General features: G+C 43.2%; 1 protein-coding gene across 15 annotated transcripts in view; it reads right to left on the reverse strand.

The window, feature by feature from the left end:
* Positions 1-19393, reverse strand: part of CADPS (calcium dependent secretion activator) — a 475715-nt gene that overhangs the window by 176301 nt on the left and 280021 nt on the right. For all 15 annotated transcript variants that reach the window (XM_060022835.1, XM_060022832.1, XM_060022834.1 and 12 more), the window contains exons 8-9: positions 10730-10869; positions 908-974 (exon numbers count right to left, since the gene is read on the reverse strand). In XM_060022835.1, the coding sequence (XP_059878818.1) occupies positions 908-974; positions 10730-10869 (207 nt within the window). The remainder of the gene's footprint in view (positions 1-907; positions 975-10729; positions 10870-19393) is intronic.

The raw sequence follows: 19393 nt of genomic DNA on the forward strand, positions 1-19393 counted from the left end.
CTATTTCTGGAATCTTTTTTTCTTAAAGATACAATGAAGAGGGCAATAATATTATTTATATATTACTGATGTATTATTAACGTCAATATCAATATCTACACCTGCATCTTTATATACAGAGATGTACCCTGCTGCATGGTTAATGATAGTTCCAACTGGGGAAGCCCAAAGTACCTCCAAAAGGAAAATTCCACAGGTATTAGAATCAGAGCTATATGTGCATTCATGAAACAATGTCTACAATGATTGTGTTCAAAAACAAAAGAGCAAGTTGATGAACAACATGAAGAGTTTGATTATTTAAAAAAAGCCTATGTGGAAAGATATATTTAGATGGTTAAACATAATTATAGGGGGTCTGGAAGCCTCAGACATCAAGAAGACTGGAATGTTCTTCCACAGGTGATTCAAAATCAAACTTACTAAACAATGAAAGAGATGCAAAAAGTCCAACTAAATTCTGGCTTTTCTCATAATGACTACCTTAGTGCTTTTAGAAACAGCAGATTCTTCTAAAATAATGTTAGTGTCCCTATTGCCCTAATCAGGCACACACTTGCTCCTTCCCTAGGTTCCTGCATCGCTGGCAGGGGTGGGAGTTTACTGCTCCCACATTTCATATATATTTCTGTATTGTTAGAATTAAAAAATAATGAGCATGCATTAATTTTTAGAACTTGAAAGTGATGTAAAAAGGAAAAGGAGCAGAAGGGAGCGCTCTGGGTACTGGAAATGTTCTGTATCCCTCTGAACGGTGGTTGCATGCATAAGTAATATATAGGAATTCACTGAGTTAAACACTTGAGCTTTGTGCACTTAAGGTAAATTATATCAAAAACATTAATGAATCCTATCGAATCTTTAAAAATAATGGCTCTTAAGACTGAGATGAGAGTTGAAGAGTTACCTGCACTAAGACAAAAAATCTTTTCTTCCATCTCTTCCAGACATTCTTACCGATGGCCCATAAATACCTGAAGGAAAGCAAAAAGACCAGAGATGCGTTAATGCTTGAGCTAGTGAGCTGTTTAGCTCGCTTTACCATGAAGCTGGGTGCTCGCAAACAGGGCTCAGGAACAGATTGCAGACTCTGGAGTGTGTGGTTGAGAAGAATGAAGAGCAGCAGGCAGGGTTTACTTTGGTTTGTAGGAGGAATTGTGGCCCATCATCAGACTTGCCTTAGAACCTTGACTGATTCCAGGAAACACCTTGGAAAATGTTACATTGTACCTTAATTTGTTTATGTGCTAAACGTCTTATAGGTAGGGAAACTCCTGAGAGCTGTTGCACAGGAGAGAAAAAAAGAGTGCTAAATCTCACAACTCCAACTCTTTCACCTCCTGTCAAGTCTCTTTCAGGAAAACCTTTAGTAAACAAAGCAAACCTTGTCTGCTTTTCCTGTAATTCTGGCAAATGTAGTTATGTTACAGAAAGGAAGTTTCAAGTCGGCATAGAAAGCCCTCCCTACACCCGTCCCTCTCCCCGAATTGCTCTTCTGTTGATGGAAATTAATCTTTATGCAGAAAAAATTTAGTTAAAGGAGGGTTGAGAACAACAAAGGCACACTTCCAAGCTGTCTGGAGATTTCATGGTCAGTGTTACTAATTCATTCCTGAATTACCCTGTTGGCCTGATGGATTGATACACGTTGAACTGGCATTGATCAAGGAGGTGAGGCTGGTGGTTTTCAAGCTCTATTGGACCAAGTGAAGAGAGATCTGGTCATACTCAAACCCAATCAAATCCTCGAGTTCCAAAACTGGCTTTATGTGCTATCAAAACCCAACTGGACAACTTCCAAATCCCCACTTCACTTGGAATCAGACACAGTTTCTGCTTTGGAACACAATGAAGAATGCACCTAATTAAAATGTACACTGTTTGACAAATTTCAGGGGCTCGTAGCAGTGGCTGGTGGCCGAAGTACTCAGACCTTCATGCCAGGAATCTGAGTCTTCCGGGTCCTTTTGCTTCCTCATGCTGATTCTTTAATTACCAAGTGCACTTGATTTTTACCTCCTGCCAAGTTCCTTACTTTGCTCACACCTCCACTCTTTCAGTCCCAGCACACATTTTACGGCCATGGTAAACCACAGAGGAAACTCTTAATCGGTTTCACCAGAATGAGTTTCATCCTCCTCCTGGCCGTGGGACGGATCCTACCATCTGCATGTATGAATTTCCCTGCTGAAACTCCTTCAGTGAGTCCCCCCCACTGACACGAGGGGAGCCCGCAACTTTGACCACTCATCTTGCACTTCCATGATTTACCCCAGATCGGTCCATCTGTTGCATGATTTACTTGCCTTTTTTCTTTAAATTGACGTATTTAACAAGAATAAATTTATTTTGAAAGGAAACTTTACATTGTAGCTTTGATATACTAATTTTATATTACATAATGCACATTAAAATACATAAATAACTGCTTAACTAATATATGCTTGTCTGTATACCACGAAACAATCTTGTGTACCATCAGTGGCAAGAAGAGACCCAGGGAAACCTTAGCCTATAGAAACAAAATGGAACATCTTGACCTGGCCTAAAAATGACTTTGTTTGCTAGCTTCTGTGCCTTATGTTACCTGTAATTCCTCACCACACCATAAAGTTGCACATCCCCATAACTTTGCACGTGTTATGGTGCCCGGAATGCCTTCTCCCTGCTCCTTATGTTAGAATTCATATTCTTCCTAAGTTTGAATCCTTACTGTGATGTCATCACCTCCTGGGCCCTGCAGATAATTCTGCTGGTAGTTACAATGATCACACTGCTATAATTTATTTATTTTCATATGTATTGTTTCTATTGGATTGTGAGTTCCTTGAAGGAAGGAAACTTGTTCTTTTTTTCTCAATTTTCCTTTCTAAATTCCTAGCACAGCTTTTGATGTATGGTAGGTGGTCAGTATACATTTGCCATATTTCAGTTAGTTATGAATGCCTTGGGAAACCGGAGCCATCTTTATCAAACTTTCTGATGAGAGTTTCTCACATTGCATAGAGACATGCACTCCACTGCCAAGTTCTTTGAGTTTTTTTTTTTTTCCTCCCAAAATATATCCCATCTATTTCTATCTCCACTGCTACTCCCCATTCAAGCTACTATCATGTCTACCCAGACCACAGCAACAGGCTCCTCTCTGGTCTCCCTGCTTTCACTCTAACTCTTTTCATTACATGGCAGACAGAGTGATCTTTTAATGGGCAAATTAGATCAGGAATACACTCCATCTAAATAAGGATGGGAAACTATAGAAGGGTTTTAAGCAGGCAAGTGACACAATTATATTTCTATTTAAGATGATCCCGGTGGCTACTGAGTGGTTAATGCACTGTAGATGGAAAAGGCAAGAGAGAAGGCAGGGACACCAGTGAGACGGTTACAGTAGTGCAGATGACAGAAAGAGGATGGTGGCTGGACTGAGGCTGAGGCCGTGGAAATGGCTGGACGGCTGGTAAGTGCATCAGCCCCGAGGCCAACATGGTCAGCTCTGGTTATGTGGATTACCTAGCTGCCCTGGACAGTGTTCTTAACCTTCTTGAAATAATATATAAATGTATCCATGGCAGAAATGGACCTAACAGGAACCTTCAGCCAGGTCCAAGGAGAGACAGGGTTATTGGTCTGTACCGATTAAGAGTATAGTGTTCCAGTTCTAGTGGTTAATCTGAGATGTTGGACAAGATGCTTAACCACTCGGTGCTCTGGAAAACAGGGCCAGGAATGGTCCCTCTCTTGCAGGGTGGTTGTGGAGATTAAATGAGATGATGCTTGTGAAGTATAAGCACGAGGCATGGCAGGAAGTAGATGCATAATAAATATCAGCCTTATTATAAAATATCTTTGAGTACAGAGGCAAGTGTATCGTTACGAGTAGTTATTAATAGCTAAATATGTGACAAGAAATCTCCTTGGACATATGTACATAGGGAAATAGATGAATTAAAAGATAAATAAGACAATAGGCGAAAATTTTTCTATTTTTGGTAATGCCTAGTAACGTTGTAACTGTCATACTTTTCTGGCCGCTACTATCAATTTTTCTTACTTCTTAACTTGAGTCCACATAAAGAGATTCAAAACAACAAACACAGCTACGACCTCTAAAGTGTTTATAGTTTTAACTGATGAGAACGGAAGTAGGAAAAGGAGTTCACGTGAACCCACAGAATGTAATTCATATGGTATCATTAATTTTTTCCTTCATGATAAAAATGCTAGCTACTGCTCGTGAAGTCTTACTAGTCTTCTGTGCTGTGCCAGGTACTTTATGTGAATTTATTATACCCACCCGGAAGGGTTAAGAGCTTGAATCTGGAGCTTATGTTGCTTAAGCTTACGTTGCTTACGTTCCTGCATGACCTTGGGCAAGTTACTAAACTTATCTCTACCTCAGTTTTCTCATCTGTACAATGGGGACAGTCATAAGGGTACCTACTTCAAGTGTTGCTGTGAGGATTAAAGCAGTTAATGAGACATAAAGCGCTTAGAACAATATCTGGCACAAAGGAAGCAATTATCACTCGGTATGCCATTATGTTATCACTCCTATTTTACAGCTGAGGAAACTGAAGTTCAGAAAGGTCAAGTCATTTCTCCAGGGCGCCAAGCTGGTGAATGACATAGCCAGAATTTACACCCAGAACACTCTGGTTCCAGAGGGCCCCCTTCAGCATGCTATTCTTCCTCTTATAGATGACAAACTTTGGTTTCTTTATTGAACTAAGAACATGAATGGCTATTCCAATCAAACAGAGAGGACTTGTGGTTGAAGGCTTCTGAATGGGAAAGCTGAGTGGGATCGGAGGAAAACGAACAATGCTCCTTTGGGAAGCATCATTTGGTTTGCATGAAAGAAGGGCTTTCCCTCTGAGGCTTCCTCAGAATTTATTGCTAATTTGGCACATACCAGATATCAAAACCAAGAAAAATTGAGGGCTACAATGTACAGTTTCTGTCTAGTCAGCTCTGGTTCTATATTTTCTTAGGTTGAAACACACTCATTAAGCAGAATGAAAAGTACCTGGAGCAGATGGAATTCTGTCATTGTAGACATACAGGTGGCTTCCCCCCTCCAGCTCTTCATTCCATAGACAGATCTACCTGTGTGGGCATTAGTGACCCTCAACTACCTCTTCAGGCTATCCAGATATTTGCAAATCTGGATTTATGAATAGATAATCAACATTCTAGTACAGTGAGCCAAAGTTTAGCTGAGGGGTTACATCTCAAACTCAAGGTGGAAATACCTAGGTGGGAATTCTGGGTCCTTAGGTCCTTAGGCTTAGCTGCCCCATGCCTCAGTTTAATCAGCTGTAAAATGGGGTTAGCATAGGATCTACTTCATTTGGTTGTTGTGAGGACAGATGGAGATGATGCATGTCAAGTTGTTAGCACAGTAACTGGCCCCCAGTAAGTGCTCAGTAGACCTAACTCTATGCTTCCTGCAAGAAATGCACTTTAAATCTAAAGACACAAAGAGGCAAAAAATAAAAGGATGGGAAAGGAATTACGATGCCAACATTGGTTTTTAAAAAATCTGCAGTGGTTATATTTATTACTGTCACACAAAATAAATTTCAGGACCAAGAATATTACCAGGGATAAAGAAGATCATTTTATAATGATAAAAGGGTCAATTCATCAAGAAGACACAGTAATCTTAAATGTTTATGCATCTAATAACAGACTTCAAAATATATGATGCAAAGGTGGACAGAACTCTTAAGTAGAAACAAACAAATCCACAATTATAGTCAGATTTCAATACCTCTATCTCAATAATTTGCAGAAAATCAGTAAAGATTTAGAAGATTTAAACAACACTATCAACTAACTTGATTTAATTGATCTAATTATAGAAAATAAGCCAATGGGAAATAAAGTGGGATCCTAAATATATTGAATTAGGTCAGTCTAGGTAGTTCTGTTTGAGAGTCTGTGTCAATATGAGTGGTATTTTGGGGACTTATGGGGAAGGGAGAGGAGTGTGATGGTTTTGAAAACAAGAAGTCTAGAGCAATGGCACAGCTAAGAAGGTGGAAAAGGAAAGGGTATTTTAAGAAGCATGGGTAACTATTTTGTCATTCACTTTGAAAGATGTTTTCATTGCATATATAGACTTGAGTACATTAACGGTGTTGCTCCTCTGTCTTCTCACTTGCAGTGCTTCTAACAAGAACTGTTTTATCCTTTTCTGTGTAACATTTCTTTGTTCTCTGGCTGCTTTTATGATTTTCTCTTTATCACTCGTTATTAGCTTTATACTTACACTGTACCTTGCTGTAATTTTTTTCATGTTTCTTAAACATGGGTTTGTTGAACTTTTTGGATGTAAGTTTTATAGCTTTTATTAAATTAAAAATATTCAGCCAAAAAAAAAAAAAAGCATGGTTAAGACTTATAAGCTGTGGTGCAATGAATGAATTCCAAGTGGAGTCATGGGAAGCTCTGTATTCTATTCATGTTTCAGGTCCTCAGTTAAGTTGATTTCTTTCATTTCAAATGGAAAGAAATAACACAATTCTAGACCTGGCTCTGATGCTTACTCTGACTTGGGCAAGTGTGTTCACCACTCTAATCCTCAGTTTCCTTTTTTGTAGAGATTGACTCATTCACATTCATTTATGCAACAACATTTATTGGACTTATACTACATGTCAGGCCCTGTACTAGCTTCTTCGAACAAAGAAGGCAGATGCCCCTGCTGACAAGGAACTCAAAGTCCAGTGGGGCAGACAGACAACAAAATAATAAATGAAGAAATAGCTGGTATGCGAGATGACTGTAAGTGCTCTGGTGAAAACAAAGCAGAGTAAGAGACAGACAGAGGACACAGATGGGCCAGGAAAGGCATTCCGATAAGGTATAGAGACACACAGAAATCAAGGTGAGCCATGTGGACATCGGGGTGGGGGAGAAGGGGCATCCAAGGCAGAGGAAACAGTGGGGACAAAGGCCCTGCAGTGGGGGTACACATGAAGTCTTCAGGAAGAGCAAGGAGGCCAGGGAGGCTAGAGCCGTGATCAAGGTCAGATAGTAGTGGTGTCCTTATTAGACAGGGCCTTGTTGCCACAGAGGCAACACTGACTTTTATTTTGAACGAGATGGGGAATCACTGGAGATTTTCCAGCATTCAAGTGGCAGGATCTGACTTGTGTTTTAAAAAAAATTACTCTGGCTTCAGGATGGGAAAGAGCCTACAGGGGGCAAGGACAGCAGCGGGGGGACTGCTGACAAGACAAGTGCAACAGGTGAGAGGGAGAATGAGGGAGGCCTGGATTCAAATGATGGTGTGGAGGTGGTGATGAGAGGTTGAACTCTAGATTTACCTTGAAGGTGGAGTGACGAGAACGTGATGATGGATGAGATGAAGGGTGAGAGAGAGAGAAAAGTGTCACATGACGCTGAGGATGTTGGTCTGAGCAACTGGGCGAAGGGAGAGGCCATTTATTAAGATGGAGGGATAATAATAACTAATCCTTGGGAGGCTGTTTCAGGGGTAACATGAGATAATGCACGTGAATGCACTTCCTGAACTTGAGAACATCATATGGATATAAAAGATGAAAAATTAGAAAGCCACCGAGGAGATGCTCATTCTCAGATATCCCTAATACTCATGTCTTAAGGCCAAAAGCTAGTGTGGATTTTCTCACTGACATTTTTCTATTCAATAAAGTTATTCTGAATGGCTCAGTGGCTCATTCCAGGAACCACAGTCCACCAACAAGGAGTAATTCACAGTAATTCTGAGGTTTCCTCTAGGTTTTATTTTATTTTTTTTAACATCTTTATTGGGGTATAATTGCTTTACAATGGTGTGTTAGTTTCTGCTTTATAACAAAGTGAATCAGTTATACATATACATATGTTCCCATATGTCTTCCCTCTTGCGTCTCCCTCCCTCTCACCCTCCCTTCCTCTAGGTTTTAATAAACATCGAAGTAGACACAATTTGTAACCTCAGAGTTGATTCTTCAAAATTCCTTTCTCTCTCTCATTCTCTAAGCTGTGACACTGTTCTGATATTTCTATCCTCCTTCCCCATATAATAGGGCTTCATAAAGCTATTTTAAGTTTAAATGGGAAAAAAATGTAGTTCACAACATTTTTATTTTCCTTGAATCATCCCTTGGGTAGCTAAGGTTGTCCAGCCCTGATTTAGGCCACAGTGGGTCTGACAGTGTTTTTAAGGTACCCACTGTCCACCTTTCAGAGCTGCCCTAGGCCCTCCTGGTATATTTCCCGGCAGGGGTAATTTTTAGATGGCAGCCTAGTAAAATGAAATCACTGTGGAGCCTGTCAGAAGTGAGTTACAGATTTCTTCTATCATCCATAGGGTCAAGATGGTCTGAAATATGTTAGTAATTTTATGAATGAATCAAGAGAAAAATTTCTTAATCCAGATTGGTTAGAGAACTGAAGAGAATGTGGGAAATGGGAATTTGTCCAATAAGGAAAGTAATACCTATGTCAAGTGCTTGCCGTGGGGATTAAACGAGAGAGTGTTTGTAAAACTCCTAGCACAGAGCTTCAAAGGGGCCTAGAAAGTGGGTTGAGCTACTGATCTTTTTAAGGAAGTTTCTTTAAGAAGTAGGTTTAAGGACAGATATATTCATTCATATTTCTGTTTCTCTTTTTTGTCTGCTCTACCCTCTTCACTTCACCCTCTTTCCCTCCAACCTGCTCACTCATGCTCTCATTCCTTTAGCAAATAATTTACGAGCCAATGCTTTGCTTAAGACACAAACGCTGTTCCTGGGTGCTACAGGAACCTAACAGAATTCTCAAATTCTTTATCTTGAAACTAGGATGTTTATATTGCAGAGGAAGGGATATTAGGGAGAAATCCCATTTAACATTTTGGGAATATATGCCAGTAATAATGATAAGAAGGAGGGAAAGCTGACCTTAGAAACATGTCACAAACATTTTCATGAGATGCTAACTGAGATGAGGCAAAGCTAGCCCTTCATCGTGGACAGTTGAAAAAGGACAGAGTGTATAGCAGGGGACTGGCTCATTCCCCTACAGCCTTCTCACGGCCACAGGCAGAAGAGCTTTGCCAAAATCCCACCTAAAACTCTAGGAATACTCTGGCCTCAAGACAATGCCATGTTCTGATGAACCTAGGGGCAGTACAGGAATAAAGATGCAGACGTAGAGAATAGACTTGAGGACACAGGGAGGGGGAAGGGTACGCCGGGACGAAGTGAGAGAGTAGCATGGACATATATACACTACCAAATGTAAAATAGATAGCTAGTGGGAAGCAGCCTCATAGCATAGGGAGATCAGCTGGGTGCTTTGTGACCACCTAGAGGGGTGGGATAGGGAGGGTGGGAGGGAGACACAAGAGGGAGGGGATACGGGGATATAGGTATACGTACAGCTGATTCACTTTGTTATACAGCAGCAACTAACACAACATTGTAAAGCAATTATCCTGTAATAAAGATGTTAAAAAGAAAAAAGACAATGCCATGGAAATTCTCCAAATCCAAGCCAGAGCTCAGGTTCAGCAGCCAGTCTCTAGTTGGTGGGAGACCTTTGCTTCCTTTGGAGTTCCCCATGCCCGACCCCCTCCAATACCCTCCCTAGTAAGTATCTATCTTTCACTTGAACCTTGAGCCTTCTTTGTTCCCTAGAACTCTGAGGCACCAGGGCCAGGGCGCTGCTCTTTACTCCGACTGCATGCTGCCGTGGTGTGCTCAGCTGCTGGGATGTATACCTCCTATCCCGACCACGCCCTCCTGAACCTCTCACGGGCTTCTGTTTAAATCTGTCTTAATCAGTGACCAGCCCCTGGTATTGGGTTTTTGAATTCCCCACATCTCTAGCGCATAACCAAGCTTCAATTTTCATGTCAGTTTTATTACTTTAAGCCCTTTCACAAACACGTAAGCAGAATGATAGCTGGTCGGCAAATCCTTGGAACACAATCCATTCCCTTCCGCTGGTTAAACATTCCCCTAGTCAGAGTTAAACGGCTCAGCTCCTTTCTAAGTGGTCAGATTTTCTGAGATAGAGGTGTCCAAGCAATTTAGTTTAATAGGCAATGGAGCTCAGCACATACCCACTTGCCAATAAACATTTCCTATACAAACCATTGGTTTGATCTGCAAAATAAAACTACAGTTTACCTATTCTTTTTATCCTACTTGAGATTACTTAATTGGTCATTCCTCTCAAACCTTAAGAAACTGAAGACAATCATAAAATTTCTACTCTCTGGTCAATTTAAATGTTATGCTAAACACTAAAACTGATTCAACGTGAGTTGGTTGTTTGAAGGTCCCCTACAGCAACTGCTTACACCTCCTGGGTATGGTTGTTAAGGAAGGTGTAAGTGCGTGATTCAGAGAATCTGAAAGATCTGGATGCCTTTAAGGAGGTATGTGAGGCCAGTAAAACCTCTTAGACCAGAACCACCGAGCATGAGTCTAGGAAGGTTTTGAACTGTACTGGAAATTCTATTAGAAAAGGATAAGGCAATGACCCTGTCCTGGTGGTTTAGCGAATGCAAATACAGTAGTCATAAGAATCGAGGAAGCTTATATAGTAAATATCAAAGTCAGGTATTTTAATAATCTCTCATATTTCTTTGGCTTTTCTTCCATGTCGTTCTCTGAAGATCAACTTTTATCTATTTTTATTTTTAAATATTTTAAGAAATGAATGGGGTGGGTCCAAAACTACCACTCGGAGAAGGAACACTTACCCAGAATGCTTCATGTTTTGAGGCTTATCCATTCGGACGGCAAGTTTGATTTTGAGGTCTTGATCGGGGCAGTTTTTGGAGACTGTCATTTTGTGCCACTCTGACTGTTTGGGGCTGTTGGGAGTGGGATGGAGAATAACCTGCAGGGAAGAAGGACAATCATATTAGCCAGAAAATAGGAACACTGTTATGGGCATGTTTTCATAGACGAGAAACTTGGCTGCTGAGAATTGAAGGTCTCATCTGTGTCCCACAGCCAGCGGGAAGGCAGTTAAATGAAGTGGAGGCCTGGGCATCGGACTCAGATCCAAGGCTCCACCCACCAGGGCTGGCTGGTGCCAAGCAGCCCGGGCGGAGGACAAAAAATGGCATTCTTTGCTCTCTTCTCTCTCTCTCTGGCTAATTCTGTAAGAGTAGGGGTCATGATTTCTGCTTTTGTACTTCTCTAAAGTTCAGGAGTACTAAAACAACACTGAGCTGAGAAGGTACTCCACACATTGTTCTCCTCAAATAAGAAGATGGATGTATAAGAGAAAGAAGTGTCCTTCTATATTAGACAGAACCTCTAGTCTACTCTTTTTTCCATTCATCAGGATTTCTTCCGCTATGTCAAGAGGAGAACTCCTTCCGAGGCTGCAGGGGAAGAGGGAAGGAACCATATCTGATGAGAAATGTGAGACTTAGAGGTGAGAAGGAACGTGCTTAGGGTCCCACATTTCAGTGTGATTTCACCTGGACTTGACACCTTATCACACAGCACCCAACCCTGTCCTGGCCCAGAGGGAAGCCCATGCAGCTTGAAGAAGGGCCTGTTCTTAGGAAATGCCTTTCACCAGGGTGCTTCAGAGTCGGTGCTATGACTTGCGTCTTTTGTCCCAGTTCTCACAGTCGCAGATGCTGTAAATGAACCCAGAAGGGGACCCACTTCTCCAGTAAATCCACTTTTTCAGGATGCGACGAAAGAGTTCTCACTCAGGAGCCACGTGGGGTCTAGGAAATGTGCATTCAAGGAGGAGCGAAATATTTGGAAAATCCCCTAAACGACGGGAATGTGGACGAGCTACAGGCACAACCAAAGCTGGGCCTGCTAAGATCTGTTTCTGTGGTGGCACTGTGCCCTGCTTTGGTCTGTTTTTTCCAGGCGCAGGGAAGGCAGGCTCCTTTCCTGGGTTTCTTTCACCTCTGCAGAGGGACAGGAGGGGCTCAGAGTCTCAGGGGTGGACACTCTAGCCTTCTAGGTGCTGTGTCGACCTCACCGCCATCATGCAAGCTTGGCCTGTGCTTGGGGAGTAGACACACACGGCTGTCTGTGTGACTGTGGAACAAGGGCTTTGAGAAGAGTAGATCATTGCAGGAAAATGAAATCAGCCCACTTGATGTGCCTTGCTTGCGCTGATGTTTGACCCCTTCTGATTCCAGGCCCAACCCTCTTTTTTCCACTAAATTCCCTCTCTTCGATGAAAAAAAAATTTGTATATTCTTGCTAAACCCAACACTGGAGGCTTCTCAAGGTCTCATGACACGATTAAAATACAAGAAGGCCTGATTTTTCAAACCGGAGGCTGCCAACTTTTTTTTTTGATCCTGCCCTACTTCAGTAAAATATTTTTGAGCAATGAGCCAAATATCTTTAAATAGATCACTAGTAATATAAAAATATATCAATATAATGTATAAATATCAGTCAAATATATATCCATGTATCTTTTACATGATGTATGTTTACTTTGTATTAATATACTACATTATTACATATCTCATAAAACATACACAAATACAGAAGTTTTAAAAAGATGGGCTAGAGAACTCTATTTTTATTTTTAAAAACTCATTTATTTATTGTTTTGGCTGCGCCACGCCGCTCGCGGGATCTTAGTTCCCCGACCGGGGATCGAACCCATGCCCCCTGCAGTGGAAGTGCGGAGTCCTAACCATTGGACTGCCAGGGAATTCCCCCAAAACTCTATTTTTAAATATCTTGGTAACTGTGGTGGCTTTGTACTATTGTTTGCCATATGTTATGGTACCATATATATGTAAGGCAAGGCTCATTGTTGACGATACTGGATGCGAATCTGTGGTTCAAGCGGACTTGTAGATAAACTCAAAACATTTTCATTGACCTCTCATCCTGAGTGCACCCGTACTGTTTTTATCTCGTGACGTGGATGGCAGAACTACTTGTTAGCAGGACTGATGTCCCCTCTACCATTTTCACGTTGTTTGCCAGGCTTGCAATACCAGTATTATCTTCAGATCATAGCTCTGCTGTAATAGTCTTCTCGGCCAGTTATTCATTTTGTGAGGGTTAATTTAGTAGAAATTCTATCATAAAATGTAACAGTTCACGTGACTGGCACTAGTGAACTGTGATATGCCTTAGGATGCTGGAAGGAAATGAGTAAGTCAGGGTGCCACCGGGTCGTGGAGACCTCTTGTGTTATCTCTCGAGATAACACCTGTCCCTGCGTGTCACCTTGTATCATGTTCCGTATCCTGAGACCCCAGACTGTGGAAGATGGAGAGGAAGGACTTGCCAATCTCAGTGTAGCTGACCTTCTCCGCTGTGCTAGTTTGGGCTGAGAGGTGGGGCTGGGTCGGTGGGTGATGTGTTGGGAAACGAGGAAGGGGAGGAACTGGTAAGAGAAACCCCACCAGGGCCAGAACAGCAGTAGGTAAGGCCCAAGGCCTCCTCCTGCTTCTGCTCGCTTGGCAAATTCAAAGCAGGTGGAGCGCTCTGGGCACCCGGAGCTTGTTAACAGGCCATCCACCATATGGGTCCTGGGCGCGTTTCCCACCGGCAATATACTGTCCATTCGCCGACACAAATGGCCGCAGCTCACTACTGGCCGCTCCACCGAGGCTTCTTCCCCAACGTGGTCGCTCCCTGGGGACACCTCCTCTCTAGGGTGGATGGAGAGATGAGGTCACCGTAGTCCTCCTCCATCTTCATCCCCACTCTGCCATCTGCCCGACGGGCCAGTGACTCCTTTGTAAGTGTCAGCCCCGCTGAATTATTAGGGTCCTTATGGGCGCACATGTGTCCCGAGCGGTCCACACGTCTCATCTGGGCATTCCAGGCTGCTAGCTGAGCGCTCTGTCATCTCAGCCGAGGCTCTGTGCTGTGCTCTGATGTGGTGATGTTGATATGGGAACACAACCCGTCCTCTGCAGTAAGCTGTATGTCAGCCAGCTCCAGCTTCTCTTAGTTACCTGGGCATTTGGGCAGGTCCTTCTGGGGGACGGTTTTACCCTGAGGCTTTACCTGGCTGATCCTCTCAAGCACTTAGCCTCCATGTCTCTCCTTACCTCTGCATTCCCCCGGGAAGGCGTGCCTGCTTTTCAGACTAGATTATGTCCCCTTGCTGTGTGCCTCCCGGGTGTCCTTTCTCTAACAGGGCACTCACCACACTGCATTGTAATTTCTGGTTTTATGTCTCTATTCCTTACGTTCTGTGTGGTTAAGGATTTTTGACTGTCATTATTCCTGTTTGCTCTGTGCATAGCGCAAATGAATGGACACAGTGGGCCCGTAACCCTATCTGATGAGTACAGGTTGAGAGTACTGCACTGTTGTCAAGAGTGTAGAGAACCGTCACTCTCTCATGCCTTTTGTGAAATTATAATTGGTGTATACTCTTTAGGGGACAATTTGGTAGTATCTTTCAAAATTCAAATTCCATTCAGCAAGATACTTTTTTGAAATTTATCCTACACACACACACACACACACACACACACACACACACACAGACATATGTGCAAAGAAATAAACTCAAGGTTATTCATAGAGGCATTGTTTATACAGCCAAAGACTGGAAACAATCTAAATAAATTATGATATATCTACACAGTGTATGTAGCTATGGAAACAAAAGGGAAGTCAGTATGGGCTGATACAGACTCATCTCCAAATATCCTCATGTTTCAAGCAAAGTGCAGAGCAGTATGCATACAGTAACTTCCAACTATGCTCCCTTTCTTTATTATTTTAAGAGGGATATATACAAATATGCTTGTATATGCTATGCTTGTACATGCATAGAATATTTCGGGAAGAATGCCCAGTAAATTGAAAACAACGTTTTTCTCCGGGAAAAGATACTCAAGTCAGTCGGGTGGGATCATTAGTTTTCACTATATACCCATTTTGATTATTTTTTTTACTATATGCATGAGTTATTTTTCAGTTCAAAGGTTAACAAAAAGGAAACATAAAAATTAAAATGGAACAAACTAAATACTCTTGCGTGAGTGAACACAGCACCAGAATCTTGAATGTGGCTATGTCCTGCTAAACTTGGGAAAAATCAGCACGTAGAAACACTTTCCAAGGGGTCCAAGGAATCACTTTAAGAAAAGAGCACTTTTGGGCTTCCCTGGTGGCGCAGTGGTTAAGAATCCGCCTGCCAATGCAGGGGACACAGGTTTGAGCCCTGGTCCGGGAAGATCCCACATGCCGCGGAGCAACTAAGCCTGTGTGCCACAACTACTGAGCCTGTGCTCTAGAGCCCGCGAGCCACAACTACTGAGCCCGCGTGCCACAACTAGTGAAGCCTGTGCACCTAGAGCCTGTGCTCTGCAACGAGAAGCCACCGCAATGAAAAGCCCACGCATTGCAATGAAGAGTAGCCCCCGCTCGCCACAACTAGAGAAAGCCCATGCGCAGCAACAAAAGACCCAACGCAGCCAAAGATAGATAGATAGATAAATAAATTTATATAAAAAAAAAAAAAAGAGCACTTTTGTCCCCCAGCCACTGTCTGTGGAGGTGCTGCCAGCAGAGGGCGCCCGTCCCACCAGCGCAAGGGCCAGGCAGGTGGGCTCCACCGCAAAGGTGGAAAGTTTTCTGTGGCAGGAAGTATAAACTAGTATCTGGGGGAATGTGTCATGAGACTAGAGGAGAGTATGATTTGTTAAGAGATTAATGGCAAGCTCGTGGCCTTCACCCCAACAGCAGAGCCAAGATTTTTATTTTTGCATAGGGACAACGCAGTGTAGTAAAAACAGAGATGACGTGGCATCATTCCTGGCAAGTCACTTACCTCCTCTGAGCCCCAGTGTAGTGGTCTGTACAGGAGGAGTAATAACTGGACCTTCCTCATAGGATTCAGATAAAGAATCAGTGAGGGGCTGCACACAGAGCCCTCAGGACAGTAGCCTGGCCCCGGTGGTAAACATGCAACTGTGCATGGGCCCCAACTAACTGGGTGGCTCTGGGGGTGTGTTTCCTGCCTTCCACGGGAATCAATTTTCTCCTCTATAAAGGAAAAGGCTTTGACTAGCCCAGTGTGTTTTAACTTTTTCGAGCGGAACAGCTTTGAGAAGCTGGTGAATGCTTTGGATTAGCAAGTCCAGAAAAATGCACATACGCCCCTCCCCCCAACATGTGTAAACGGTTTCAAGGGGCTCCTGAGACCCATGGAGTGGACTCACGTTGATGGTTCCTGGACTTGCCTCTTCTAACACTGATATTCTAGGTCTCTGAGACTCTCCTGATTCCTGATTCATGTCTTCATGGAAAAGAAAGGTTTGAAGAAAAAGAAAAGGCAGGGTCCTTCCCCCACTCTGTGTGTCTCTCTTTCCCTAAGGACAGAAGTGAGTATTTGTCATTTCTCAAAGATAATGGGTAAAGCTCTTCTTTTCTTTCATTCCCTCCTTTTTTTGTGGGGGGCAAAAAAAAGGGTCAGCCTTGCTATCAGCCTTGTTTACCTTTTGTTGTACTTCCATCTGCGATCTAGGTCCTAGTAATATGATTCCAGGTCAGTTCTATAGGTGAAAGCCAGATGAAGGAATTGAGAAAACAAAGGAAGGGGACTTCCCTGGTGGCGCAGTGGTTAAGAATCTGCCTGCCAAGGCAGGGGACACGGGTTCGAGCCCTGGTCTGGGAAGATCCCACATGCCGTGGAGCAATTAAGCCTCTGCGCCACAACTACTGAGTCTGAGCTCTGGAGCCCGGGAGCCACAACTACTGAGCCCACGTGCCACAACTACTGAAGCCCATGCGCCTAGAGCCCGTGCGCCGCAACAAGAGAAGCCACCGCAATGAGAAGCCCACACACCGCAACGAAGAGTAGTCCCCGCTCGCCACAACTAGAGAAGGCCTGTGCGCAGCAATGAAGACCTAACGCAGCCAAAAATAAATAAATAAATTAATTAAAAACAAAAGAAAGTGTGGTTAACGTTCTTGCTGGTGTTCTTAGGTGTGTGTACCTGTGTGCTTGCTTTGGGATACTTTGTCATTTTTCTACAGATGTTGTATCAGAGGCTCAGAGAGGTTAAATGTATTGGCTAATGTCACACAGCTTTCAGAAGGGATTATGCATTCAACCAGTAGAAATGAAATTTATTAAGTCTATGTGCTGGGCTCTGGGTATAGGAATAGGGTGGTGAACAAAATAATTTTAAGTTTCACGGTCATGGTATACTCTCTTGCAATGGGAAGAGGGACGGTGGCAGGGGCAAAAAGGGGGTAGGGCATTAAGAGGTACAAACCACTACGTATAAAATAAGATATAAGGATATATTGTGTAACACAAGGAATACAGCCAATATTTTACAATAACTGTAAATAGAGTATAATCTATAAAAATATTGAATCACAACATTGCACACCTGAAACCAATAACATATTGTAAATTGACTACACTTTAATTTTTAAAAAGGAAAAAAAATAGGTTTCTCTCCCATGGAGTTTTCCAGTCCAGTGGAGGAGACAGAAGCCAAAATTTCTGTAAATTCTGTCTCATTGGTGATAGGTTCGGTGGAGGATGTGAATAGGGAGGAGCTGAAGTAGTAAACGAAGGTGGATGGGCAGTCAGCAAAGGGCTCTCCGAGGAGGAGGTGGCATTTATATAGAGAAGCAAGTAGCCTTTGGAAGAGCTGGGCAGTGGGGAGAGTGCTCCAGGCAGAGACGAAGCCACAACTACTGAGATGAGAAAGAATTCGGTTTATTCGAGGGACTAAAATTTGGCCAGCGATGCTGGTGCATACTGGATGAGGGGAAAGGCGACAGCAAATGAGGCTGGCGAGGTGGGCAGGAGCCAGATCACCCGAGAGTCTGTGGGCTGTGCTACAGAGTTCAGGTTTTACTATAAGCGGTATGGAGTCATGGAAGCATTTTAAGCTAGCAAGGAACAAATCCAACTTGTGTTCTGAAAATCTGTTTGGTACAGAGTCAAGAGCTGAGATGTAAGAAGATATTATAAGGGAAATTATTCAGATAAGAATTATTGGGGACTTCCCTGGCGGTCCAGTGGTTAAGACTCCGTGCTTCCAATGCAGGGGGGGTGGGTTCAAACCCCAGTCGGGGAACTAAGATCTAAGATCCCATATGCCGCACAGTGTGGCCCCCCAAAAAAACAGACTACTAGAAAATTTTGGGCCTTCCCTCGTGATCCAGTGGTTAAGACTCTGCCCTCCCAACGCAGGGGGCCTGGGTTCGATCCCTGGTCGGGGAACTAGATCCCGCATGCATGCCACAACTAAGAGTCTGCATGCTGCAACTAAAAGAGCCCATGTGCCGCAACTAAGACCCGGCACAGCCAAATAAATAAGTAAATATTTTTTTTAAAAAAGAATTATTATCCCAGTGGTACTCAAAGGGATTGGTACCACCCCTTGAGACGTTTCAGAAATTTGGGAGACATTTTTGGTTGACAAAATAATTGGTGCTGGGCTCTGGTGGTATTGAATAGGCGGGGCCCAGGGATACTAATCATCCTACAGTGAGCGAGCTACTCCTCAACAATGAGGAAGCGTACAACCCGTCTGATTTTTGAATATTCTCACAAGATATGAACGGAGGTAGAAAAAACTGCTGGTGATTAACTGAGTCTAGCTCCTAAATCTTTTTTACATATACACGATAAGCGTGTTTGGCACTTTTCCAGGGAAATCAAGGAAACTTTGTTACCAAGATTGGTTTACTGTTTCAGTAAATTACTGATAGTTGGGTTTTTGAGCCCCCGTCCTCTGCAGGGGACTTTGTCACCTGCACAGTGATTCTCCATACAGGAAAAGTAAAGACTCCTTCCTCAGGTCTTCAGTGCAGTTGTGGTTGAATCTTTACATTTTGAAATTATTATAATTTCCCTTTTATGTGTCTTTTATATTATGTCACTGTGCTGATTTTAAAATTGTTAGGGTGTCAGTTTGTTAAATTATATACTACTTTTGCTTCACCATAGAAAGGGTATTGCACATCCTTGCTCTCAAGGGTGTGTGGGGCTCGTGGCGTTGAGAACTCCTGACCTATCTTCTGCAATGCACACAGATTTAAAGAGGGGAAACTGAGGCTTGGCGAGGTTGGGGGTCTTGCCCAAGGTCACACAATCAATGAAGAGTAGAGCCAGGGGGCTTCCCTGGTGGTGCAGTGGTTGAGAGTCCGTCTGCTGAGGCAGGGGACACAGGTTCGTGCCCCGGTCCGGGAAGATCCCACATGCCGCGGAGCGGCTGGGCCCGTGAGCCATGGCCGCTGAGCCTGCGCGTCTGGAGCCTGTGCTCCGCAACGGGAGAGGCCACAACAGTGAGAGGCCCGCGTACCGCAAAAAAAAAAAAAAAAAAAAAAAAAAAGAGTAGAGCCAGGGAGTCAAACCTCGAAGCTGGGCTTATCAGAAATTGGCAATACTGCCTCTCGGGACCCGGGGACTCCGGCCCTCCACA

The sequence above is a fragment of the Delphinus delphis genome, chromosome 10 (genome assembly GCF_949987515.2).
Source record: "Delphinus delphis chromosome 10, mDelDel1.2, whole genome shotgun sequence".
Lineage (NCBI taxonomy): Eukaryota > Metazoa > Chordata > Mammalia > Artiodactyla > Delphinidae > Delphinus > Delphinus delphis.